The sequence below is a fragment of the Colletotrichum fructicola genome, assembly GCF_000319635.2.
Source record: "Colletotrichum fructicola Nara gc5 chromosome Unknown KSG_Nara_v1_contig10, whole genome shotgun sequence".
Classification (NCBI taxonomy): Eukaryota; Fungi; Ascomycota; class Sordariomycetes; order Glomerellales; family Glomerellaceae; genus Colletotrichum; species Colletotrichum fructicola.
Genome location: NW_027094060.1, coordinates 1,734,930 through 1,761,348, shown reverse-complemented (window position 1 = coordinate 1,761,348; position 26,419 = coordinate 1,734,930). Strand labels below are relative to the sequence as shown.

General features: G+C 49.4%; 9 protein-coding genes across 9 annotated transcripts; 6 read left to right on the top strand and 3 right to left on the bottom strand.

Annotated features, from left to right (window-relative positions):
* Positions 1–10: 10 nt before the first annotated feature.
* CGGC5_v015975 (Baeyer-Villiger monooxygenase) lies at positions 11–1,648 on the top strand (the record flags this gene model as incomplete). Its single annotated transcript, XM_066153375.1, has 1 exon — positions 11–1,648. The coding sequence occupies one exon, from the start codon at positions 11–13 to the stop codon at positions 1,646–1,648; it is 1,638 nt and encodes a 545-aa protein (XP_066007190.1).
* Positions 1,649–5,406: 3,758 nt separating this feature from the next.
* CGGC5_v015974 (uncharacterized protein) lies at positions 5,407–5,751 on the bottom strand (the record flags this gene model as incomplete). The annotated part of the gene is made up of 1 exon (XM_032022658.2): positions 5,407–5,751. The coding sequence occupies one exon, from the start codon at positions 5,749–5,751 to the stop codon at positions 5,407–5,409; it is 345 nt and encodes a 114-aa protein (XP_031880617.2).
* A 1,152-nt stretch (positions 5,752–6,903) lies between these two features.
* Positions 6,904–7,413, top strand: CGGC5_v015973 (uncharacterized protein; the record flags this gene model as incomplete). The annotated part of the gene is made up of 3 exons (XM_066153374.1): positions 6,904–6,961; positions 7,061–7,340; positions 7,410–7,413. 3 exons carry the CDS (start codon positions 6,904–6,906, stop codon positions 7,411–7,413), a joined length of 342 nt encoding a protein of 113 aa, XP_066007327.1.
* Positions 7,414–7,559: 146 nt separating this feature from the next.
* Positions 7,560–8,216, top strand: CGGC5_v015972 (uncharacterized protein; the record flags this gene model as incomplete). The annotated part of the gene is made up of 2 exons (XM_032022657.1): positions 7,560–7,981; positions 8,036–8,216. The coding sequence occupies 2 exons, from the start codon at positions 7,560–7,562 to the stop codon at positions 8,214–8,216; spliced, it is 603 nt and encodes a 200-aa protein (XP_031880505.1).
* Positions 8,217–14,798: 6,582 nt separating this feature from the next.
* nphp3-1 (Nephrocystin-3) lies at positions 14,799–17,857 on the bottom strand (the record flags this gene model as incomplete). The annotated part of the gene is made up of 3 exons (XM_066153373.1): positions 14,799–16,096; positions 16,143–16,849; positions 16,914–17,857. 3 exons carry the CDS (start codon positions 17,855–17,857, stop codon positions 14,799–14,801), a joined length of 2,949 nt encoding a protein of 982 aa, XP_066007192.1.
* A 2,584-nt stretch (positions 17,858–20,441) lies between these two features.
* On the bottom strand, positions 20,442–21,097 carry CGGC5_v015970 (uncharacterized protein; the record flags this gene model as incomplete). Its single annotated transcript, XM_066153372.1, has 4 exons — positions 20,442–20,631; positions 20,695–20,784; positions 20,831–20,878; positions 20,931–21,097. 4 exons carry the CDS (start codon positions 21,095–21,097, stop codon positions 20,442–20,444), a joined length of 495 nt encoding a protein of 164 aa, XP_066007193.1.
* Positions 21,098–22,549: 1,452 nt separating this feature from the next.
* Positions 22,550–23,511, top strand: CGGC5_v015969 (uncharacterized protein; the record flags this gene model as incomplete). The annotated part of the gene is made up of 3 exons (XM_066153371.1): positions 22,550–22,604; positions 22,659–23,291; positions 23,366–23,511. 3 exons carry the CDS (start codon positions 22,550–22,552, stop codon positions 23,509–23,511), a joined length of 834 nt encoding a protein of 277 aa, XP_066007323.1.
* A 581-nt stretch (positions 23,512–24,092) lies between these two features.
* Positions 24,093–24,945, top strand: CGGC5_v015968 (uncharacterized protein; the record flags this gene model as incomplete). The annotated part of the gene is made up of 4 exons (XM_066153370.1): positions 24,093–24,113; positions 24,169–24,381; positions 24,496–24,668; positions 24,924–24,945. The coding sequence occupies 4 exons, from the start codon at positions 24,093–24,095 to the stop codon at positions 24,943–24,945; spliced, it is 429 nt and encodes a 142-aa protein (XP_066007322.1).
* Positions 24,946–25,725: 780 nt separating this feature from the next.
* On the top strand, positions 25,726–26,307 carry CGGC5_v015967 (uncharacterized protein; the record flags this gene model as incomplete). Its single annotated transcript, XM_066153369.1, has 3 exons — positions 25,726–25,970; positions 26,027–26,155; positions 26,208–26,307. 3 exons carry the CDS (start codon positions 25,726–25,728, stop codon positions 26,305–26,307), a joined length of 474 nt encoding a protein of 157 aa, XP_066007318.1.
* Positions 26,308–26,419: the final 112 nt, after the last annotated feature.

The following is a 26,419-nucleotide window of genomic DNA, read 5'->3' as shown; positions in this document are numbered from 1 at the left end:
TCTCATCACAATGACCGGAACTGCGGCAGACATGCTCGAGACGGACGTCATCATCGTCGGCGCAGGGTTCAGCGGTTGCTATTCATTGCACAAGATCCGAGAAGCAGGATTCTCTGCCAAGATCCTCGAGCGCGGAGACGACTTCGGCGGTGTTTGGCATTTTCACCGATACCCCGGAGCCAGGGTTGATTCCGACACGCCTGCCTATCAGTTCAGCTTACCCAAAGTCTGGGCTGATTTCCATTTTACCGAGAGGTTTCCTGGCCACGAGGAAATACGCAGATACTTTCACCACGTCGAAGCAACACTGGATCTCCGAAAAGACACAATCTTTGACGCCCGAGTGGACGAGGTGAAATATGACCCCGAAAACAGACGCTGGCGCTTTCGAACGGCAAAGGGGCTGATTGCTGCCTCCAAGTACGCCATATTCGCATGCGGTTCAATGAATAAGCCGTATATACCCCCCTTTCCAAACCAGAACACGTTCGGTGGGCAGATTGTACATCCATCCGAGTGGCCCAGCGACCTCGAGCTGGCGGGCAAGAGGGTTGGTATCGTCGGGCAAGGGGCTTCCGGTCTGCAGATTGTGCAGGAGCTTGCTAAGTTAGAGTGCAAGTTGACAGTTTTCGTACGGAACCCTTGCATTGCAGTCCCAATGCACCAGAGACAGCTGTCGTACAGAGAGTCTGAGGAAATGAAACACTACTACGACGCCATATTTGCACAGGCCAAGCTCAAGTCATTCTCGGCCCTCCCATACAATCAGAATACCGAACTTGTACGCTGCGCGACCGAGGCAGAACGGGACCGCCTGTTCGAGCAGTTGTGGAACAGGGGCGGCCTCGGTCTCACGCAATCGAACTTTCGCGACATCGCATTTGACAAGACGGCTAACGCATGCTTGTACGACTTTTGGGTTCGCAAAACGCGAAGCCGCATGACGGACCGCAAGAAGATGGACATCGTCGCGCCTTTGAAGCAGTTCGAATGGTTCGGATCGGCACGCGTCAATCTTGAGATGAGCTACTACGAGGCGCTAGATCAAGCCAATGTCGAGCTGGTAGATCTCAAGAAGACGCCGATCGACGCCTTTGATGAACACGGAATCCTCACTGGCCCACCAGACGCCGCCACGCACCACGACTTGGATCTCGTCATTATGGCCACCGGCTACGACTGTATCACGGGGAGCCTGCTAGACATGAACATTCATGATAAGAACGGTGGTCGATTGAATGAGGCTTGGAAGAGCGGCATCAGCACCTACCTCGGGATGATGATACCCAACATGCCCAACGCGTTTATGGTATACGGGCCGCAAGGGCCAACAACGCAAACTAATGCACCACCCTTCATTGAGCTTCAGGTTGACTGGGTGGTAAGCCTCCTAGAGCGGATGCGCAAAGATAATCTGCATTCGATCGAACCGTTGAACGAGTCTTGTCGGTCGTGGAAAGATCTCGTAATGGACGCCTTTGAGTCGTCAATTTTCTGCGAGAGCACCGCGTGGTGGACTGGCGCGAACATCCCGCACAAGAGAATCGAGCCGCTCATCTATCTGGGCGGGGTGCAGCGATGGAGAGAGTTGTGCAGCCAGTCCCTCGATGACTGGGCCAACTTTGTCGTATCCAAAGTGGAGGGATAGGTTTCAATCGCGTGGTCTTGCTGGCTGGAGCTACTGGATGTTGTGTTCTGGATTGCCACAGTAGTCATAGTGACAATTGGTTTTTGGAAATGAAGCCTGACACATTATCAAGCCCCGTAGTGATTTTGGAAATGAAGTGAATTTGAGGCGGGCAGTGGCTAATGAGGCTCTGTTCTACCCTATAGCCGCAATAGCCCCATGCCTACTCTATAGCAATAATAGCCCCATGTACGCTTTGGTTCAAGGATCTCGCACACTTGTCTTCACCAACTAGTCAAACCCCTTTTGGGGTCACCTTTCTTGGATTCCAAAGTAAGTCGGGTATCAACATTTCTCAACGGGGAACGGGTCTCAGGCTAGGTGTCACGCCCATGAGTCAAAAGTCGTAGCGTATGTATCAGTATCCCGAGAAACTCAACGAGTCCAACGGATAGTACTTCACAACCTCACGGATGGACATCGAATTCTACAGGCATCAAGTGGCTGGGGAAGATATTCATCCCAATAACTACATCAGGGGCCAAGAGACTAAGTCCAAGCGTCTACCTATCTCAAAATGTTACCGAACGGCTTGGACGTTGTTATCATGGCGACCGGCTACGACTTTGTCACGGGTAGCCTGATGGACATGAACATCCATGAAAAGCATACTTAGCTCTCAACTGAAGAACGCTTGGAACAGCGGTTCAAACACTTACCTTGGCATGATGATATCTAATGATCACAATGCGTTCATGCTGCAAGGGCCGCAAGGTTCGATGACGCAGACTAATGCACCGACTTTAATCGAACTTCAGGTCGACTGGGTTATAGGTTTCCTGAAGAAGTGGCGAGCATTCGATTGAGCCCTCGCAAGAGTCTTGTAGAATATGGAAACCTCTCGTCACAAAGGCCTTCAAGTCGAGTCAGGTCTGTTTTGCACCAGTCCTGCATGGCGGACTGGCGCGAATGTTCTGCGCAATAGAATCGAGCCACTGATTGATCTGGGAGGCATCCAGTAATGGAGTCATGTCGTAATTCTTCATATGGCTGGACAGACGTTACGGTGTCTAAGGAAGGAGAATAGATTTAGACTGCGCGGTCTGATTGGCTGAATCCACTAGAACCTTGTATTCTGAATAGCTACTTATTGTAACGTTTGATCTTTGAATACGACGACGTGATATTTGGTCAAGTACCACAGTGATTCCGAAGTAGAGAGATTTCCGAGCTTAATTTCGCGCTAGGAGGCGTATCCTGCCTCCCTTATAGAATTGACCGCGTTGAAGTGACGAAACTGATGTGTTTTGTATTCGCGGCAAACTCTGCAGAATTCGCTTTTATTTAGGTAGAGTCTTAGGAGTAAGCCCTGGAGGCGGCGCTTCTCTCAATATCCACCAGGGAAGTTCATCCCGAGGGAGACTTTGATCGTCGTTATGGTCGTCGTCATGGTCGTCGTCATGGTTATGTCTGTTCCTGAACAGGATGACTATGGTCAACATTAGATATCTCTCTACAGACGGGATCGTGGTGGACATGCATAAAGTCTTTAACCGCGAGCCGGTCGCCTCAATGATGGTTTTGATCTTATTGAACCAGACAGAAACTGTAGAAGTATGATACCAGGTGCCGGCCATTGAAGTCGCAACTTTGATAGGCACGTGTAGTACAAATACAGTGAAAAAGGTGCGTTGGTAAATGGAAACTGAGAAATGTCGTCGTTGGTGAAACTTTGACAGGTGAGATGAACCAAGAAGCAACGGTCTGTAAGGATGGTAAGAGCTGCGGTTTTATACTGCGCACACCCAGGCAGACTCTCGTGATTACCACGCAGATTGGCCAGGGCTAGGTAACACCCGAATCACTGTGATGGTCGAAGAACCCAATCACTGTGTATATTAGGCCATGGATCAAATGCGTTCTTATAGGTCAGCTGATTCATATTCTCTATTCTAAGTATGGTGACTTAGTAGGCTATAGATAGACTGCCCCGGGACCGCCAAGCCTGCCTGATCTCGGGCGAAGATAAATGAATGACCGACAGCTGGTAGCAACATGACCGACGGACCAGGTGGCGATGAAGAAATCGCAATACTCACTGGAAGAGCACCTCTGAGGCGGAATTCATCCTCTTGAATGCGATGAAGAGCAACCAGCATGTTGGATGCGTTTGAACAAAAGCCGGTGACCTGCTCGATAGAAGCCTGAATCAACCATAAAATAGATGCTGTGCAGATGCGCGTGCGTCTACGTCTGCATCCCGACAAAGATCAGTTACTGGTGGTCTTATGCTTACATCAGTTTTTAGCCGCAGGGAAAATTTCCCCGAAGCGCCAGTTCTGGCAACAAACACAATAATGACGTTTTGCTCTTTTGAGGTTAGAAACCGGGAAAAGCCTCTGGACATCAAGCCGTACATCAAGAGTTTGTTTTAGCCATTCAACAGCAGAAGCATCTCAAGATCCGATTTGAGCTTGCTTGAAGACTGTTGCAGCACATCCACTTCGGACTTTCTGTGGGTGTTATAAGGGTTTAGTCCAATACCACTACTTCCTTTCAAAAGAACGCCTTCTGTACTGAAATCAGATGATTGGCTACTGCGGTAGTATTGATAACAGCTTGAATTAAGATGGAAGTACCTCAAATCACTATGAACGGAAGACCTGAAAACCTCACCGCAAGACTCGTGGCGATTATCATACACGAGATGACAACGTGCATCTCGCACTGGCGCGAGTTTGCTGCCTCGAAAGACGCAAAACTACAGCAGCTTTTCAAAGAAAATCAGCAATACATAGCACGCATTGAAGTCCAAAACCAAACAATTGACGCTCAAGCCGATCGGATTAGTCATTTGGAATTGTCGGGCGGTGTCACGTCGCCGGCCGCGTTCTCAATGTCGCTCCAGGGCTCTGAGACGTCTGGTTCTGTAATCAACTTACAGCCGGGCTTTTCCGGCGAGATATTCGGCACTTCTCCACAGGAGATGCACAATCAATCAACCCACGACGACGACCCGAACACAGAGGATGACGCTATTGCTCCATTGCTAGTGTTGGCAACGACGGCGGATGAGGATACTTTTGGGCAGGATTCTGATGGGGCTGAGATGACGTGGGCTGGGACTCGAAGCCCTAGAAAGAGACATACGGAGGAGGCAGACATCGCTTCGAAACGAGGACGTTGCGAGTGACAGTAAAATTGCAAAGTGTTCATGCTTCATCCGGACAACTTGGACGCGTCGGTGTTACTATCGCAAGCAAGCATGATGGAAAATAGTGCTTAGATGTGCTCTCGTGAGACAAAAAGCTGAGAAGAAGAGACTTGTTGCCCGGTCAGGAAACTGAGACCAGCTCACTGTATGACCGACCTGTGATGGCAAGCGACGATTATATACCATGGGCACGGCCATGAATGCGCATAATGATCCATAAAACCAGTCGTCGTTCAGTCACAACGCCTTGAAAAAGGTATCTTGATAAAGACTTGTTGCGTATATTGAAAGAAGGGCCAAACCGAGTCCACGTTCATGACGCTCGGAAGGTTAATGTCACCAGAAGGCTTGCCCGAGGACGTCGAACGAGTCCAGTTGTAGAATGCAATCAGAACTGGTCTGCTAAATCATCTAACAGCTGACTCAAAATGCGCCAGAGTATCACCACAGAAAGTCCTCTTACGATTCTCTGCGGCCAAGGATTGCCCGCTCTACATGATGTGGAGGCGTTGAATGTCCGCTGTCACTCTCGCTCAACCCTTCCTATCTTCAATCTCGTGCCAGGCTATGTTCGACGCCTTCGCAGGTACTCGTTCAAGAGAGCCTGGGCATTCTCCAAATTGGCTTCCGGTTCCTCAGTGTTTTCCCACTCGATCTTGTAGTATGTCTGGCCGTCCCTCTCTTCTCGATCAATGACCTTTCCCGACCAATGCGACAAGACGGGATCAGGTTGACGGAGCGGCTGTCTTCCGTAATCCGCGTAGTCATGTGCTTTGTTCCAGGCGTCGATCTCCTTTGCCATATGCTGGAGCCTGTGCGCTGGTTCCCAAGATGGTTTCCAAACGACATGATAACGATTCACGCCACGAACCTTCCTATGTCCCTGAATCCTGCTGACCTGCCATTCCATCATGGATATGACATCGTTGTTGCTGCTATGATAGACTGGTTGTTGTTCCATCTAGAAGGTTGTTTTGGACTGGACCTCGTGGTGGGAGTATTCAGAGTGGACGTTGGACACTGGGTGTTGGATGTGATCCGAAGATGAAACGGTGAAGCATGCGTCACGGTTGCGACTTGATAGAAATTTGGCTTCTCTTATAGGTAAAAAAATCATGTTCGTTTGGAGACCAGGACAGAATCCAAATCTCATTTAACGTCTCGCATGGGCTGAAGCGACTGATTCGTTCATCGACATGGCCTTGCTGGTACAGTCGCGATCGAAATCGGTTTCCGGTTTTCGTTTCTGCAAATTTGTAAAATAAGAGCTGTTAATGGCTTATGTTGCTGACGAAGCAGGAAACATCTTGGCAGCGGTACCAGTTGCGTGGACCTGCGATACTTGGCTGCAAGATCCAGAAACAGCTGCGGTCATGGCTCTTCAGATTATTCTGGGAAATGCACAGTTTGTGTTCTTTTGTGAAAGGACACAGTAGCCCCGAAAGCAGACCCACGGTGAGGACCTGCTTATGCTGCTTCGTTCCGTGGCTCGCGGCAACAAACATGTCGATTATTCACCCTCAGCTGCTTTTAGCCTCTGATTACCGTCGATAAGCCAGCGGCCGAATCGGTACTTCAGCAGTCTTCGACGATCCCAGGCTTCAAAAGTGTCTTCTAGAACGGCGAGTTCTGGCGCTTATGTGAACTTGAGCCGCTTGGTTCTCTCGATTGGCCCTGGCATAATCAGTATATATCAGAGATCCCTTTCAACGAGAATCAAGCTTCACAGAGCGAACTCACTTTGCTAGGAGCGCATCGGTTGCCCTTCAGAAAATGATTAACAATCAGCCCTGCGCGCCTCACTTAAGTTCAGCTTACTGCCACATACATATATGTATATATTCTGTTTATCAAAGCACAGTGATGAGGAGGTTGGGCAAATTGGACATGGTATCACTTGCTGTCTGGTGAGGAGGTTGCACTTAGTCATCACCCCAGCTTACGTCATGTCTCTGTGTCGTCTCAGATGGCATCCCAGGGTTTTGCCGATGGTCTTGGGGAATGTGTCATCCGAACTTCGACGATCCAACGAAGCATTATCATCAGACGATTGGCACAGACAATGGCACCTAATCTCGTTGCATCGCAGCACGAACTCATTCGAGATATGATTATTCATGGTAAATTCACTGATGTTTCTATAGCCAGAACTGCAGGATGCACCCCACGTACTATACATAACATCCAGGCTAACCTCGAATGCTTCGGTCACACGAAAGCTCCATCGAACGGGGTCGGACGGCGAAGAAGCATCACTCCACCAATACTTGCTGCTCTATGCGAACGACTGATCGAGAAACCCGATCCATATCGAGACGAGATAGTGATAGTTCTTTCGGACGAGTTTGATACCCTAGTGACGGCCACACGCATTAGTCGTGCCCTGGCCTCGGCTGGTTGGAGCAAGAAAGTGGCCCGTCGCGTTGCTCAAGAGAGGAATGCGGATCTGCGGGACTTCTATCTGCATAAGCTGTCGGCCTTCCGGTCTTACCATCTCATGTTTGTAGACGAGTCGGGCTGCGATAAGCGCGCTGGGACAAGCTGACCCATGCTGAGCCTGACCTGCAGTTGAGCATCACGTGGCTACCTTTGCTGCACTACCCCGCCTCACTGCTGCCTGATAGAGATTGCCAAACATAAGCTACTTTCGCCCATTCACGTCGATGCCCATCTAGCAATAACCGATAGGACACATCACCGTATCCTGAGACCCTGGCCATGGCCGAAGCACTCGGCATCGCCAGCAGTGTTCTTGCTGTTGCCGAGCTATCTGCAAACATTGGATCACGATGTGTCAAATATTATAAAGCCGTCAAGAACGCCAGAGCTGACATCGAGCGGGTCAGGGTAGAAGTTTACAGCCTTCAAAGCGTCGCTAACAACGCGCTGAAGCTTCTCGAAGGCCCTCAAGGCGCTGGACTGAAGGCCTCACAACAGCTCGCCATTGCCGTGCGCGGAGCTGAGTCCCGTCTCGAGCAACTTGAAGTTGAGCTACGCCCTTCTAGCGCGCGTAAGGCTCTCAGTCGAATGCATAGTCGGGCTCTAAAGTGGCCATTTAAGAGCAAGGAGGTCGAAGGTATTGTAAAGGATATAGAGCAATGCACTCGACTTTTCTCAACTGGCCTGCAACTAGATATTGCGTATGTTGCTCCCATTCTAGCGCGTATGATTCAGCTGATCTTAGTATTCGCCAGGACCACGGTTCTCAGTATCGACGAAAAGCTCGCCCTCGATAAACTGCCAACAGCTCCCGGAGCCTCCTACGATTCCCAAGCCGAGGAATCTAGCGCAACATGTCTGCCGGATACGAGAGTCGAATTGCTTCAGAAGATTCGAGCATGGGCGAACGACCCGACATCCCAAGCAGTATTCTAGCTGAAGGGAATGGCAGGCACAGGGAAGTCGACAGTTTCTCGGACTGTTGCACAGGAAATGGCTGAGCATCGCCAGCTTAGGGCCAGCTTTTTCTTCAAGAGGGGGGAAGCAGACCGCAGCAACGCGTCCAAGGTCTTCACAATAATAGCCTTACAGTTAGTCAGTCATCTGCTGATGCTGGCTCAACATGTCAAAGAGGTAATTGATGCTAAGCTAAGAATCTACAACAAGAGATTGCAGGATCAATTTGAAAAGCTTATTTTCAAGCTGCTTCTGAAGGTCCAACGACAGCCTTATAATAATCGTTATGTTATTGTTGTCGTTGATGCTTTAGACGAATATAAGCGGGACGATCATATTAAGACCGTCGTCAGGCTGCTTTGCTGTGTGAAAGACCTTCGATCACTAAGGCTGAAAGTTTTCATCACTAGCAGGCCAGAATTACCAGTAAGGCTAGGCTTCAGCCAGGACGCAGTTAAGGGCATATATAACGACTTCTTGCTGCATAAGATCCTGCAATCTATTATTAAGCATGATATATCAGCCTTTCTGCTGTGTGAACTTGAAAAGATCAGGGTGGATTACAACAGTGATATATTTGGTGATCAACAGCTGCGTCCAACTTAGCCTGATCAATCCGACATCAAGACCCTGGTTATGATGGCGGTCCTGCTATTCATCTTTGCTGTAACGACGTGTTATTTCCTCACATAGCGTAAATTTGGAGATCCACGCTATTAATTATATTAGGTCCTGAAATATAAGATTGGAATAGGATCATCAGAAGTTGATTTTCAGTCTAAACTCAAACTGACATACCAGCTGGCTCTAAAACAGCAACTTACCAAACTTTCGCTATTCAACTAAGAAAAAGTTATTAAGCAATTTCGTCAGATTGTTAGGGCTATTATTATTCTTAAAAGCCCTCTTTCCACCACAGCTTTAGAAAGCCTGTTAGGAATTCCTCAGCATGTTATCAACAGCTGGCTTGATATGCTATATTTGGTTCTCAGCATCCCCAAAAGTTTGACGTCTCCAGTATAACTGCTGCATCTCTCTTTCAGGGATTTCCTTGTTGATCCTAAGCAGCAGAGCAAGAACTGATTCTGGGTTGACGAGCGCTAAACCCATCATCAGCTAGCAGCAAAATGCTTAGCACTGCTGAATCAGTCCCTGCACGAGGATATATGCGATCTTCAAGCTCCTGCTACATTATAAGCTACTGTTGACGTCCAAAAAATCAATAATGACCTATCTCTAGAAGCATAATATACATGCCTTTATTAGACATATCACACAGACTAAGCGGGTGCTAGTGAGAGTCTTGCTAGCGATGTTTATAACTTTCTTCAATCTTATTTCCTCTACTGGCTTGAAACGTTAAGCCTGATAGGCAGAGCATATAAGAGCCTTTCACTACTCAAGAGTCTTCAAAGTAAGCTGATAGTGTGTAATTATAGACAGTACCTACAGCATTACTTTACTAAAATTATATAGATATTATGTAAGAGTAAGCTATAAGATTTTTTGAGCGATACCGCTAGATTTATCTGTCTTAATCTTTTTGTTATCAACATAGCGCTGCTTCAACTATACTCTTCTGCAATTGTTTTTACACCACATAAGAGTATCGTTAGGCAAATTTTTGAAGGCAAAATTCCTAGGTGGATTTTACTCCAGCTACATGCCGACATGAATTAGGATCAGTGCCTTCAAAAGTTTCAAGGGCATATCAATTCTGTCAACTCAGTAGCCTTCTCGCACAACTCAACACTTATGGCATCAGCATCAGCCGACAAGATGGTGCGCATCTGGCATGCTGATACAGGCGAGTGCGCGCAAGAACTCAAGGGCCACAGCGATTAGGTCAACTTAGTGGCCTTCTCGCACGACTTAATGCTTATGGCGTCAGCATCAGACGATAAGACGGTGTGGATCTGGCATGCTGATACAGGCGAGTGCACGCAAGAACTGAAGGGTCACAGCGGTGCTGTTAGATTGGTGGCCTTCTCGCATAACTCAGTGCTTATGGCATCAGCATCAGAGGACAACATAATGCAGATCTGGCATGCTGATACAGGCGAGTGCACACAAGAACTCAAGGGTCACAGCAATTAGGTCCACTTACTAGCCTTCTCGCACAACTCAGTGCTTATGACATCAGCATCAGAGGACAACACAGTGTGGATCTGGCATGCTGATACAGGCGAGTGCGCGCAAGAACTCAAGGGCCACAGCGATTAGGTTAACTTAGTGGCCTTCTCGCACAACTCCATGCTTATGGCGTCAGCATCAGAGGACAGCATAGTGTGGATCTAGCATGCTGATACAGGCGAGTGCACGCAAGAGCTTGAGGGTCACAGCAGTCCTGTCAGATCGGTGGCCTTCTCGCACGACTCAATGCTTGTGGTGTCAGCATCAGAGGACAGCCAGTGTGGATCTGGTATGCTGATACGGGCGAGTGCGCGTAAGCAGTCAACATTAGAGGAGTAACCCAAACTCTGTCATTTGAGCCCAGCAATGCGTACCTCCGTACTGACAAGGCTATAATAGCTATAGATAAGGCCAGTCTAAGGCAGTCTGGCTGGAACTCAGATAGTAAAGATGATACTACCAGACTACAAACTGATATTGGAATAAACCTAAATAGTAGTTGGATCATATGGCAAGATCAAAACTTGCTCTGGCTACCTGTTGAGTTTCGCCCTTCATGTTCAGCATTACAGGGCTCTACACTTGCGCTTGGTTGCCCCTCTGGAAGGGTTGTTTTCTTTCGATTGGCGAATCCTTAGCCATCAGTGTCTCCCTTATGTATATACATACATATACATAGTTTGTTTACCCCCCCCTCTCCTAAGCTATTTAGAGCTAATATGAGTATCTATATCGTTTTTACCATGGCTGAAGTCTATGCCTCCCAGAAGCCTATGCGGGCAGTCTTTATCTTCACGTATATCCTCTCTGTCAGTTCTTATTATAGCTTCGATTGCTTGTGGGGTTAGTAACAGGCTGTCTTAAGGTTGTTTCTCAAAGTGTTTAGCGTCCTATCATCAGCAGTTAATGCTAGTCCTGCTTTCTATCGCACAAGGGTAGGTGGGATATCCTTAGTTATATATAGATTAGTAAAGTGAAGTTTGAAGTTGATTATAAATCGTCTTATCGCTAGATGATCTATGCATCTAGTCTCTCTATATTTATGGCAAACTTGATCGTCTACTTAACATCTACGCATAACGGCTAATCCTTAGGAGCAGACGCACTCTTCCCTCTAATAATTATAACATATTTCCTCTTTGCGGTCCCTTTAGTTGAAGCATCCAAGTCTGCTGTGCTGTCCACTGCGTGCAACAAAGAGGTAATAATGCACTATTTCTGCCGCATATCTGCAGGCATATCACAATAGACGTGAGGGTAGTCAGCCTTCTTAGTGCTCTGGACACTACTGCATAGTAAACGTTTTTGTGGGGCTGGCCTCTGATCCTATTCAGGCTTTATCTAGTCAGGCAATAACAGCCACATAGCCCTAGTAGCTTTATTCTATTCTCATATCTACTCCCACGCTCCTTCAAACCTCATCCACGTCATATAATCAGCCCCTTCTTGCTAATCAGAGCGATAGCGTCTATAAATCGTCCTGTCGATTTAACACTCGATAAGTTTGAGTGGTCTGCTTTTGATCCAACTGATAGATTTCTAGATCTTGCTGATTCTGATGGAGGCCAGCGTTCAACTCTTGACCCTGCAGCAGATAACTTTAAGGACATCCAGACGGTCTCCTCACGCAGTCTAAGCTAGACACCAACTAGCGGCAATAGACTTCTCTTACTGCAGCTGAGTGATTAGGATAAAGACGATCTCTACGAGGAGCAGCCACCTACTTATATCCACTATTCTATCAAATAGAAGTTAACAGCAAATAAGAAATTAGTTGCTAGAGATAGCAAGCCAGACCTCATCCTCGCCCCAAATGCCTATTGGACACAAACCCTCCAGCATAAGCTTGATCGGCTGGTTACAAAGAAGCTGCCCTCCAATAAGTCATTCAAGATTGATGATACTAACATCGTCATATCTATATGCGACCGCACCTAGCATGACCTAGTCAAACGGTTTGACAACCTTAACATAGACTGGAATGTTATAGAGAGACAAATAAAGAACTGGAGCCACCTTCACTATGCTGGACGAGCGATCACAATCAAAATATCGTTCAATTATATGGAAAACAGGCTGTCAAGCATAGCAAAGCAGGGCACCAAGCGTGGCTTCTCTTCTATCACGCAGGATCAGCTATAGGAACAGGCGGTCCTGCTTAATGCTGAAGAGTCGTCTACAGGCCAGCTGTCTACCTAGCAGCATGTCTACAGCCTAATGCGATATCCTGGCTCGCCCTGTGACCTTAGACCCTATTATTAGCGGGATGGAGTTAGGAAGAGGTATTACAAGCTGAAGTCTCATTATTTGAGAGCCCTAATCCGACATATAGAGCAGGGCGGCATATTGGAGAATCATAACGATATACCTGACGAAGTTTGCAATCAGCTATATGCTGAGGAGCAGCAGGAAGAAGAAAGGCATCAAAAGGCCAAGGCGAAGAACTCACCCTTCGGTAATTGCCCGCCGATCAATATCACTAATATAATGCCAGCTTCATCGCCTCCATCTTCAGCGGAGGTTGCCATAACGCTACGCTTAGAATTGAGCGTCTGCTGTCAGGTAGTGCTACCACTGCATGCCGCAGGACCGCGAGACGTGGCGATAAGAAAATACTGCGACTAGCAGTGCTCCTAAGTGTAATGCGAAACGCTGAAACAGGAATTCCAGAGGGCATTTGATGTGGCGCTTAGTGATGGTTTCAATCTTAAGCAGATCTATAAAGACCAGAATTCCAAATTCTTCATCAAACAAGGAATCAAAATTAGGGTTGCAAAACGCTTCGTCAGGGATATTAGAACATAGGCAGAGCAGTTCAGCAGCATATCATAGTATTTATCTTATATCTACCCTCAAATTCCATTAACACCTTTCTCTTCATCATAGCTCTTCCACAATAATGCCAGCGTTCTTGAAATGACCTCAGGCGCTTGACTCCTATGCTCCATCTGAAGACACCACTCCAGGAATCCGGGGAAGTCTTGCTCAGGAACGCTGTCGTGTTGCTGATAGTGCCGCTTAATGAAGGCTTTCAACTCAGCAAACTCTTCCTCGATGGGGTTGAGGTCGGGCGAGTAAGGCGGTAAGAGCAACTTCTTAACCCCAGCTCTGTCGCATAGTTTGTCAATTCAGTCGGAATGATAGAATAATGCATTATCCATAATAATCACAGATTTAGGCTCAGGCCACCGCCCGCAGAAGTGAAGCAACTCCTTAATGAAGTCTCTAAAAACATCACTATCCATGCTTCCCTGAAATATATATAAGTGGACTACACCATCTTATACGTAAGCAGGCAAGATCTGGTACCAGCAATTGCAATAGAATCAGGCCACCTGCTTAGGGGTTACGCTAAGCGGCGACCACCCAGTTCGACAAAATCCAGCGCACTTATCGCAGCCTGACTTATCTACAAACATAAGATGATAAGACCGGAAAGCTGACAGCTCATACAGATAGAAGTCCTGCAGATCTGCATTCCTCTCTTGAGCAATATAACGGGCCACTTTCTTGCTCCAGCCAGCTGAGGCCAGAGCATAACTAATGCTTAAGGCTGTCACTAGGGTATCAAACTCATCTGAAAGAAATATCACTATCTCATCTCGATATAGATTGGGTTTCTCGATCAGTCGTTCGCATAGAGCAGCAAGCATTAGTGGAGTGATGCTTCTTTGCCGTCCAACCCTATTCGATAGAGCTTTCGTGTGACTAAAGCACTCTAGATTGGCTTGGATGTTATAGATAGTGCGCAGCGTGCATCCTGCAGTTCTAGCAATAGAAACGTCAGTAAAATTTCCACTGAAAATCATGTTGCGAATGAGCTTGTGTTGTGATGCAGCGAGGTTAGGCGCTATGGTGTCTCAGCTGCTGATCATCTGGAGATGGTTTTATTGGATTTGAGAAGTTTGGATGACACCTATCCCCCCTAGGGATGTCGGCAAAACCCCAGGGGTGCCATCAGTGACAACATAGGTGCATGATGTAAGCTGGGGTAATAACTAAGTGCAACCTCCTCACCAGACAGCAAGTGATCTTACGTCCTATTTTCCCAACCTCCTTATTACTATGCTTTGATGAATAAGTGCATATATACTTACAGTAGCTAACGAAAAGGGCTTCATCCTCATCAACTCTCTCGTCTCTTTCCGCACGGACATTTTGGCTCCTTGGCGCTTAGCACAGTAGGCATTCTTATCTTATCAACCCCGCTACAACCTGTAAGCTCCTCAATGAGCTATCCAGATGACGACGAGAATGGGGTTTGCTGTGGATCAGGTTATGCAGGGCTATGTATATTACAATGGGTCTCATTGTTCTAAGCATGAAGCGAATTATGAACGCAACTTATACTATAAATGCGACTACCACCACCCACATTACCATAGTTATGTCCAAAAAGCATCTTCGGCCTCAGCTTCCAATATTTAGCTACGCACGTTTCAATTTTTCTTTCCAATTCTTCCACTTATATCTCAGGCTATGACGAGTAGCCACGCGAGGCGGCGGAACCGACTCTTGCCTTGGAAGCCGTAATCTGTGAATCTGATCAGACAAGCAAATGCACCGTTCATCCTCAGAGCCAAAGACATCAGCGATGCCCGTCCTAGCGCGATCATAGTGCTCGAGAGCTCTATCTGTAGCACCCAGTTGCTCAAATAGACGGCCAAGATGTTCCAGGGCAATAAGGGCAGGAACATATGTTCTCAGCGTATCTGGGTGCAACACCTTCTCGTAGCCTTGAAGAGCCCGCTCGTACATGCCCTCGGCCTCTTTGAGTCGGCCCTGGTCTGAGTAGAGGATGCCTAGACAGTGAACTGAGTCGAGTGTTGATGTGTGGTCTGGCCCCAATGCCTTCTCATAGCCTTGAAGAGCCCGTTCGTACATGGCCTCGGCCTCTTTGAGTTGGCCCTGGTTCTTGTAGAGGTTGCCTAGATTGTTGACCGTGTTGAGTGTTGATGTGTGGTCTGGCCCCAGTGCCTTCTCCTTGCCTTGAAGAGCCCGTTCGTACATGCCCTCAGCCTCTTTGAGTTGGCCCTGGTTCTTGTAGAGGTTGCCTAGTGCGTGGAACATCCACGCATCGTCTTCCAAGTTGGCATTGGTATCGAACATCTTGATGCATTGATCCGCATGTTGCAAGAGTCGACGTTGCACTACCCAATAATTGCTTTGTTGTTGACTGGGTATGTGAGAGGCCACACATTGTATTGCGATCCAGGCTAGCTCTTGACTTCGCTCGGTATTGAGCACATGGATCGTCCATGCATGAACACAACCATGCATGCTGTATCCTTGTGATTCTGATCCCAATTCACTCACGGTGGCGTTCGGTTCTACCAGCTCATGGTCACAGAGTACTCTCACTACCTTATCGAACTCTAGTCTGTCCTCCATCATCTTGTGCAGCCAAAGTAGCTTCTCCGACTCCCCTGCTCGTAGCAATTCATACCATACATCATGGTTGTCGAAATATGCCCAAAGTCTGAGCAGGTCGGCAGCATTCTGGTTTTGCAGCTGGATATAACGGAGTGAGACATTCCACGTGGAGTATAGGGCACGATCATATGCCATCAATCCTGGACTCTCTTTTTGTAGGCGTAACCATGCTTTTTCATACATCTCTATATACTCCCTGCAGCTAGTTGCTACTTGGTCTAGGTAAGCCCCAGCTGTTGCGAGGGCGAGTGGAAGGCCATCAAGCTTCTTTGCAAGGACTGCGGCGTCAGGATCTATACAGCGTTAGCTAATCGCCCATAAAAGGCGTACCACATTTACCTTTGCCAAGATCAGTGCGGCCAGATGTAGATGCCAGGATCGCCAGACTGTCCTCGAGGTCGGCTAGCTTCCTGAGCTGGACGCGCTGTCCAAGCTTCACAGATGACGAGCGTGTCGTGATGAGGATAGCGCCATGTTCTGTATCAGGAAAAAAAGGGCGTATGTCGTAGGCTTTCGAGCCTGTCTCGCTAGCATCATTCTCGTTTCCTACTTGCAAACCAGTCTCATTCTCACTAGGACTGCCACGATTGCGAAGTTTGACGTCATCGTAGTTGTCGTAGATCATCAGCCAACGATTGTTCTTTGGTTTATCTAACCATCGCTTGACTGCACTGACCGTCTCATCGAGGTCTCGACTAGAAAGGGCGTTGTTGATATATGTCACGGACGATGTCTCTGTTGCAATTCGCTGGGCTAGGCCTTGGTAGCTCAGCTTGAGCGCTGTCTTATCTCTCGCATCAAGCCAAAAAACCGACGAGTAATCATTGCGATGTTTCTTCGCGAATGCGATCGTCGTCTGAGTTTTGCCCATGCCACCCAGGCCATGCAGAATAACCGTTCGACGGTCTCCAGTCCACTTCAGTTCGTTATAGAGACGCCTGAGTTCTTCTTCTCTGGCTACAAAGTGGTTCACGCTGTGAACTCCTGGCAGCTTGAAGGGGAGTATGAATGAAGGAGAAGCTGTCTGTCTTGCATTGCCGGAGCACCTGGTTGGATGTATTAGCTACTAATACTATTGACCATTATGTGCAATCTGATAAATCCTCTTACCGCTGCACTTCATCTACGGGCAGGTGGAAGAAGAGCTGTCGAGCATACGCTGCTGCCACAGCTGCCGCGTACCCATGCCACATGTCGTTCTTATGCGAGTCGCAGTAGTCCGAGATGCCGCGCACAACAAGGCAAGGAAAGTCGGCAATTGCCCCAGCAGCCTCCATCTCAAAGCATAAAAGCCCATCCTGCTGAGCTAGTATGTCCCTCAGCAACGCATCCTTCACCACCATCTCTCCAGATGCGATATTGCCTCTGTGCACAACAAACGTGTCGTCATCATCGCTCGTTCGAGGTATACGCTTCGATAGGTCGCACTTGGTGTTGCATGATCCTTGACGATGGTGCTCGTAATGTGGTGGGAAAAGATGATCGTTTTGCTCGCCAGGATACTGGTACCGTCGAAGCCTACGACGCGTTGTGTCGATTCGACGGACGTCGTGCTGCACCGGATCGACATCCAGCCTTGCCCGCTGCACTGCTAGCGCCTGCGCAGCATTGAGAAGAACTGCCGGTGGTGGTGCCAGGGCACCTGTCCGCTCAAAGTAACCGTTTCTCGCTTTTCCATGATCGTACTGTAGAGCGCCGGAGTGTCCACCCGCAGGCTTGCTCACAACCACATGACCCAGTCGTATCATCCCATTATCCGTCTCAACAGGGACTCCGCCGCCAATGCCAACCAAAAGACCGAAGCGCAAGTTGGGAAACGTCATCCTCATCTGCGCCACAACTGTAGCCGCAGGGCAGTTGCCAGGCTGGTGCAGACCTGCGATAACAACATTATGGCCGTTGATGCTCCCAAGGCTGTACACGTTATGGTCTGCCGGGGGCTTCGGAAGTGCGGGATGTTCCTCGTCCAGCATCTCCATCGCTGCGATCTGCTCCACCTCCAGCGGACAGATCCATGCCACCTTGTAGTCGTCGCGGCTCCGTTTCTGCGACATCTTCGGTCGGTCGCCTGGAGTTTTGGATCGGTCGGATGAGAGTAGGTTGCGGTAGTACGGATCGTCCGGAGCGTCAAAAGCAGCAGGAATGAAACTAAGCCGTCGTGTGAATCTGTGGCAATGGAGACCGGACGTTGAATGTCATCGCTCAGGCAAGTCATTAATTGCGAGAGGGGAAATCCCTCTTGCCGCCAGCCTTGTGCGGCTGAGTGCTGTGCCGTGGGCGAATCATGGTGTAAGAAACTGCCAAGTCCTGCAATTGTCAGCATCTTCTGGATGCCCTCATGGTGATGTAATCCACTCCATTGCTCAGTCGATGAGAAATGCCCGTTGCTGTCGGCAGGCTGGAAAGGGACGAGTGAGTTCTTGATCACCCAAAACTTCAAAATCACGTTCCTTTGGTCCAGATCAAGATTTTGCAAACTCGAAAAGAATACCTGCTAGAAGAGCTCCACATAAGTCTATCCCTGTAATTACGCCAGAACAGCAGTTTTATTCTCCACAACAGAGCTCCTAACGGCTCAAGAATCATGGCACGTTCCAGAACTCCATCCATCATCCGCCCTGACACCTATTCTCAGAGATCGCCCCAGCTGCAAACCCCTACGCCATGGAGCCTAATTTTGCATTCCCGCAGCAAATCCCCGACAAATGCCCAGATAGCTGCTTCATCAGCTATGGCACGCCACCGAGAGGTTTCGAATTGACCACGCCGTGTGTTGGATTTTGAAGACCTCGTCGACTGTTAAATACATGTGAAGGCGGCGTCATGGTGATAGCTAGAGGCGTAGTGAGTGTGTTGAAGGTTAATACCTCTATGAACTGCAGCATAAGTAGAATCTGGGAAAACAGGCCAGCTGATGACCTTTTCGTCGTACAATACTTCAAGCTACAGAAATTGAGAGACGCTATTTTGTAATGTCAGAACAGATGCATATAGAGCTGGATGCGGAATAGTGGCTTCTAATTATTCAACGACAGATCTAGCTTATTAGCAACAAGATCATCCTACTGCGTCTCTGATGCATTAAGTGGATAAGCTAACACAAAACTGTCATGACATAAGAGCGGGATCCTGCTCCTACTTATGCATGCATAGTGACCCTTATCAAGGAACATGATAATCACGAAGTGGATTCGGCACTGGAGCCATAAGCTGCGCCAAATCGATTACGGGTACAGCCGTATGAGATCGCACAGTGTAAGCGCCAAGAACAGGCGGGTCCGTGCGGAAAGATGGAAGAGTGTTGAATTAAGCATGAAGCCCTTTTCGTTAGCCACTGTACCAACAGGCGAAGCTTGCGTGAGGCGCATGAGGCTGATCATGGAACGTTTATTGAAGGGCATTCTATATGCTCCTAGCAAAGTGAGTTTGCTGTCTGAAGCTTAATTCTCGTTAAAGGGGGTCTATAATATATGCTGATTATGCCAGGGCTAATCGAGAGAACCAAGCGGCTTAAGGTCGCATAAGCGCCAGAACTCGCCGTCTGAGAAGGCGTATTTGAAGCTTGGGAGGGTTGAAGATTACCCACAGGCCGATTCGGCTGCCAGCTCGTCAACAGTAATCAGACGCCAAAAGCAGCTGAGGGTGAATAATCGACATGTTTGTTGCCGCGAGCCACAGAACAAAGCAGCATAAGCAGGTCCTCACCGTAGGTCTGCTTTCAGGGCTACTGTGTCCTTTCACAAAAGAACACAAACTGTGCATTTCCCAGAATAATCTGAAGAGCTATAACCGCAGCTGTTTCTGGATCTTGCAGCCAAGTATCGCAGGTCCACGCAACTGGTACCGCTGCCAAGATGTTTCCTGCTTCGTCAGCAACATAAGCCATTAACAGCTCTTATTTTACAAATTTGCAGAATCGAAAACCGGAAACCGATTTCGATCGCGACTGTATAACGCATGGCTATGGTCTGGGTGCTGTTATATCGCTGAATCCGAGACCAGACGGGAGTCAGCATATTGATTGGCCTGACAGCAGAAAGACGTTTATTGCCTTGGGAGGAACTTCCGTTTCGTGTAGCAGGTGGCCTGGTGTTTGGTCATAAAGCTTGTTGACGACCAGATCCACAAAGGCTCTTCTGTTGCTCTGAAAAATACGTTCATAATTGCGGGAGCCGATTGTGGCTTCTGGATGCCCACAAAGCCATCCACTTGACTGAGGCGTTTGTTGCTGGCACCTCGCTTATCCGAAGAACTATGGGTAGTTCCGATGAAGATACGTTCCAGATATGTGGGACCGGAAACCGATATCAGTCACAGCTGTATCTGGCACTGTTCTTATACAGCAAGCAAATGTAGAAACACGGGGTTAGACCCTGTAGATACGCGGAATTTCTTTTTCTTCCGGAAGATGTCGATTCTCCTAACGGAGGAATAAGCAACGTTTCACGATAGGACTAGTCTCAATATCAGGAGTTCGGACGTAGGAGTTCATCCAGAACAAAAACACATGTTTTCAGTAGAAGTAGACATTGTAGAAGTGCCGCCTACAAAAAGACTTTCATTGCGCCTTGTGATAGGCTTAACCCCCGCCCAGAGCGAGCACTATTGGCCACTGATCTATCACTTGACCACTGCCAGCTAGGGCCTTTTGATTTGACCAACAGAGTCAGAGCCTGGTAACCAGTTGGCGCGCTGTCCATCCTCCATTGCCATCGATCCATCGCACCCGTCCCCCACACTGCTTGCGCCAGGGAAGGATGAATCCGTCCATGAGTCCGTCGCTGATCTGGTTATGACATTATTAACATAACCTATGATATGTCCCATCCTAGAGCAGCCAGAACGTCAGTCAGAACGCTTCTGGGACACTAGAATAGACAGGACAACTGACCGTTCGTTGAGTTGATCAATCTCTTTGTTTTGCTTTTCCTTGTCTTGCAGTAATTGACATAATGTTGCTCTGAGTTGTTCGGGAGAGCGCCTGTGATGGGTGAGTATGTTTTAACTTCGTGCCCAATTCTGCTAACATAGGTAGACTTGACCGTGCATCCGACGGGTGGCTATTCGCAGAGGGGCTTTTTCCAAGTCAATCATCAATCAGAACCAGAACAGGGCTTCTTAACGTACCTGACAGGTGCAGTTGCTAAGTTCTCAAGATTTCCCAAACTATCGATATTTATCATGTCCGACAGCACGAGAAAGTTCTGCATATCCGAAACGAAGGACTGAGGGCTCGGGGCCGCCGGGCCACTTCGAAGGCTTTGACCGCTGTTTTCAGCAGTCACCGATGACATCTTAGCTTGTCTAGAACATTGTCCGGTGGCGGGTTGTTCAGAGAGAGACTGTCCCTGACATGACGAGCGATTTGCCGGCTGATGCGTAAGCTGGGCTCGGCGTTGGCTCATTTCGGCGGAAGTCAAGGGCTGCAAGCGTAATGCAACTCTTGGGGGCAGAGATGTGTACTTTGAGTGGGACAACAATAGTTGACATAGATCGAAGGCGACGCAGGGGCATTTATAGCTATCATGGCGAAGCGCATCTGCAGTCTTGAATCCCCTGTTGGTTGCTAGCCATGACAAAGTGACAAGAAAGCAGGCCTGCTTTTGCACCGGAATTAAGCAGCAATAATCCCGCTCAGCAGACCAGAAACGATCCCCATGTCGCCAGTGACCTAAACGCTCGTTCGTTCTCGCAGAAGCCAGACATGACGGTCCCGCGATTTGCCCCGTTGCCGAAGGCTAATCGCGGACGTTGACCCTGATCGCCGCGCAGGCAATGCGTCGCCTTCGGCTAACTGGAAGACAACGATACATCTTACCTTGGCGCCCCGTCGTTTCCGACATAACCTGAGGTACTCACGCAGATGATCCACTGCGTTGTTGGAAGGGGCTCATGAGTCAAGATATGTCCCGGTGGTGTTGATCTTTTCGCCAAGGGCTGAGCGTGGGAAACAGTCATGAAGCTCAAGGGCTTTCAGCATATGCCATGAGCCCTGTCTGGGCCCAACCACAGCAATTCGCAACGAGGTCCGGGGCATCGAGGTCCACTTTCGGTGGCCCGGCGCACCAACAGCATAAACCATCACATCATCTTCTTGTTGGCAGGCGAAGATCAGCGGCGGCGTTCAAAGGACCCTGGTTTCCAAAAGGAAAAAAATAGGCAGGATGGAACCTATCCTGATTATCGAAGGACTGAATCGGCCGGTCTAGAGTTGACGACGATATTATCATTGCACAGCTCATAACTTATAAGTGGAGCGGAGAAATGGGGCAAGGGCAGCATCTGTCTACTGCGTAGGGAATTTTTGTTTGCGTGCTCCCCACACCCTGCCCCCTCGATGGACCCTGATTCCTGGGACCCTTGCTCAGACCCAGCATCAAAGAGAGAACCTTTGCCGTCCCCCATGCAGCAAAATCCGTCTCAATGAAAGCATTACACGCGGCAATGTCGAGCATGACCAAAGAAGGAGCATCGTCGTTGACATCAAGAGACGGCTGAGCGGTGGGAGACCAGTTGTTTGACTGGACAGGTCCAAGGCCAGGTATAATAAAACGGCCTCCAACGTCCCCCCTCCTGAGTAATTTTGATTTTCCCGCGGTTCCAGGGCATGTCCGTTTCTACGGTAAGGATTGGCGCAACGTGAGGGACATCAACATTCCCCAGCAGCCTCAAAACCCAGCCGACCACACGGGCCACGATCCCGTCTCGGTCGCAGAGACCTATCTTCTTTCTCCATATACGAGCCAATGGAGAGACTTACTCTGTCCTGTAAGCCAGAGGGCGTCACTAGCCAGCCAGGAGGTAAGAACGCATTCACTGTACTGGCAAGAAATCGCGAAAAGCTCACGCGTGAAGGCCTCGTTTCCGAGCCATCTCAGGGCCCTTCAGTCCTCCCGTGTGGGCGCTCTCAAATGAGCCTCCCACACTTGCGCGAGTTAGACATTTTCTGGCGAGGTGTACCTCCGACTTCCACGATCTGCTGGCCTGATCCAATCGGGGCTCGCGAACGCTTTTTCGGGGACGCTACCCCCCAAGACCCGGCACCTGCAGACCGATTTTCCGTCGGCGTCCATTCTGGTGCAGCGGCTTCAAACCGACCACGCCGCCCGAGAAGCCGACCCCACTGCAACGTCAAGTACACTGTAGAACAGGTCGATTTTATTCTATATTCCTACTGCGATCTCGGCTTGCCTTGGAAAGACGTCGAAGCAAATTTCGCCAAGGTGTTCTCTGGAGATGCTAAGTCGGGGCACAGACGCAGGACCGGGGGCCTCCAAGGTGTCTATTACCGTCAGGATAGGCGAATCCCAACGCGGGAAAACCAGGCCGATTTTGATGGCAATAGCTATGTGTCCCTTTCCAGGAGACACCGTCGGAGAGTGGGTAGAAAACCAAGCCTGCGAAACGGCCTGCTGGCCACGCATCCTGAGCGGGCCGTCAAATACGCATGGGTCTCAGATGATGACAAGCGACAGTGCGGCATCCTTTGTACGTATTTTCCTTCAGCCGTCGTCCAGACGGATACACTTTCAGGGTCGATTCTGACGACGCTACACGCACAGGTCGCAGCAGACGGCGGGCCGTCGAAGTCGCGTCAGGAATGTCAGCCAACGCTGGACTGGCAAACTTAGCTAGTTATATTACTGTCGATGCGTTCTTTAATGACGCCGCTGTTTATGTCGCCACGACCTACCGACCACAATCATAGCTATAATCAGCCGAACACCTGAACATTCTGAAGCTAGGAGAAAATAGCATCGTAGCAATCAAGACAAAATGCTGGGCAGCTTGCGTCATTTCCGTCCCCGTTCCACGACACGAAAAGCTGTTGAATATCTGCTCGGTTCCGGTCTGCCCTTCACCCTCGCGAGTAGTCATCCCGGTTCAGCCAGGGGCTGCCACGCTGGGACCAGGACTTCGCGACGAGGGGAATGATTGCTTCCAAGCTTCAACGCAAGGGTAGACAAGAGATCATCGAATGCCCCTCACCTAGAAAACCATTGTTGGACAGTCTTAATTGAGGTAATGAATCCGGCGGCACAGCACCAACAGGCCTTATTTTCACACTATGGATGTACTAGTATGAGTAGGGAAACAGGACGGCGGCCGCTGTCCGGAGCAGGGACCATCCTTGTATAACTGAAGCTGTGGGATGTTATCAGGAACCAACATTCCCATGTTTGCTAGACAAGAAGGCAATCATGCGGGCGCTCCACCGCTTGCGCGCCGGCAGACCTTCCAACGTTGCGCATCAAATTGCACTGGCGACACAAGGCACCGTTATGGGACATGCAACTGGCAGACCAGGAGGTAAGAGGTTCTTCACACTACCGGCAACAAACGGCGAAAAAGCTGACGCGTCAAGGCATCGGTTCGCAACCAACTCCGTGCTGTCCTCGAGCGTTTCCTTCTCCCCAAGCAAACCGTCGACCTTCGTGGTCTACCCGTACTCGCCTCAGCCCACCGGGCCACGCGGAGGGTTTCTCAGACCCGCCTCGCCCTTCTCCGCAACCGACAAGTCCGTGCCACTAGCGGCCTCCGCGTACTAAAAACCTCTTCCGCCTCCAACAGCGACGAGGTAATTACCAGGTCCCGGAGACCTGACGGTGGCTACTAGAGGCTGTCCTGTCTCATACTCAATACTGTCGTCACCCACCTTGGTCAAATGTTGTATTGATTTACTTGGAAACAGAATCTGCACTGCCTGATTAGGGTCATCTCTAGGTATCCGCACGCAGCGACACCAGCTGCCAAGGGATATCTTCAGGTAAGGCAGTGGTGCTTGTCCGAGACCCTGCCGGATTCCATCGCGGACCCTAAGGACGCTGGAACTGGGTTTTCGGAGTGGTCCGAGACCCTGCTCGGGTATGGTCCATCCCTCCCCGCCGTGTGTACACAGCGAGGACGCAGGATCATCCCAGGTCTGCCAGGGATTGCTAGGACCAGGGGTTCGCCGCGGATGGATTGTTTTCCCCCATCGCGAGGAGGACGGCAGAATGTCCGACGTGGAAAACCCTTGCCCCGCCCTCTGTATCTCTGTATCTCCGGAAGTCAGTTCGGCGGCACAGCACCAACAGTACCATGTTTCCTATCCCTTGAACGTGCGCTAATACCATTCAGGAGAACAAGACCGTCGGCGTAACGGGGCGCAGCGATCGTCTCTGAATTCCTTGGGAGCTGTGAGACGGCACCAAGCACCAAGCACCAAGCACCAAGCATGTCCATGTTTGCCCCTCGAAGGAAAGCGTCGATACACGCCGTCTCCGCATGTTCCATGAATACAGGGCTGTGTTGGCACCGACATGCAGCTTTCAGGTGACTCGGGGAGATCAACAGCCCAACAAATTGTGCTTCTATTGATGGTGCCTTACTGACTCAGTTCCATGCGTCTTCCGTCTTTCCGCCGTGCCCTTGTGCCTGTAACCTCAAATTACGGCGGAAACACGAGGGCCTAGGTGAATAGCGAGCAGGGGGCACGAACTGGACTGGTCATGCATTGCACGGACACCAACACCGAGCTTGGGCGATCTGTCAGTCGGCCGACCACAACTCCGCGAGTCAACTGTGCTCGAACGTTGTTGGTGTTGGTAGGTGGAGCGTGATGTATGAGATATTCCAGTTCACTCCAACAACAACAATCAACCATGACGCCGAAGCAGAGCTTCCTTTCGACGCAATGATGCTGTCCTGTCCCGACAGACTGGTAACGAATGCCACTGGCACGCTTGAGGTCAGGCCGTGGTGCTTGAATCAAGGAACGCCAGGGCCCTCGAAGTGTTGCGCCGTTTTAAAGGCAAAGGAATCGCCTCGGTCGTATTGTGAATGGTCTGGCGTACACACCGGCTTTCGTGGTTTACAGCACCAAATAATTTCGCATTCTTCTCGCCGCTATCAATCTGTCTTCCAGCTCGAATCTGACATCATGTATCCATCTCAGCAACGCCCTCAACCGCTTGGCCAATCAGGCTACCCCCACCACATGGTCCAAAATCAGGCCCAGCACCATAGCGCCGATGCTACAAAACGGAAGGCCCGAGCTTTTGGAGGGCGCAGAGTGGCTTCCAGCAAGAGAAGAGGCCGGCTAGAAGCAGCGACGTCCAAGCGCTTGATGAACTTGACTCCAACCGACTCTGGCCAAGGTTGTCATCAGGCTCAGAACCTAGACATGTCGGTCATAGAAGCCCCAATCTAATCCACAGCCGACCCAGCACTAACATCTCTAGTCCCACTTCGTTGACGCCACTACCCCAAGAGCCTCAGATGGAACTGTATTGCCTTTTCGCGGATTTTGCTACCGATCTGTCCCAACGTTTAAAGCATACCGACAAAGGCCTCCAAACCCTCTCCTGGCAGTGAGTTTATTCGTCGTATCTTGGAGACCTCAAGTACTAACATAATGCGAAGGGTTGGCCATTTGGAACTTAAAGTAAAAGAATTCTCTGATGCAGCTCAAGCTACTGCGACCTTCATCAGATGGCTGGATGAGAATCAATGGTTTATTTAAGATCAGTCAAGCCGAACATGTGTTGATTTCATACATTTTCGCAGTATATTATCTGAAAAAGTGGGTGGCAGCTTTTCATGGAAACTATCGTAGACACATAAACATTTTCAAA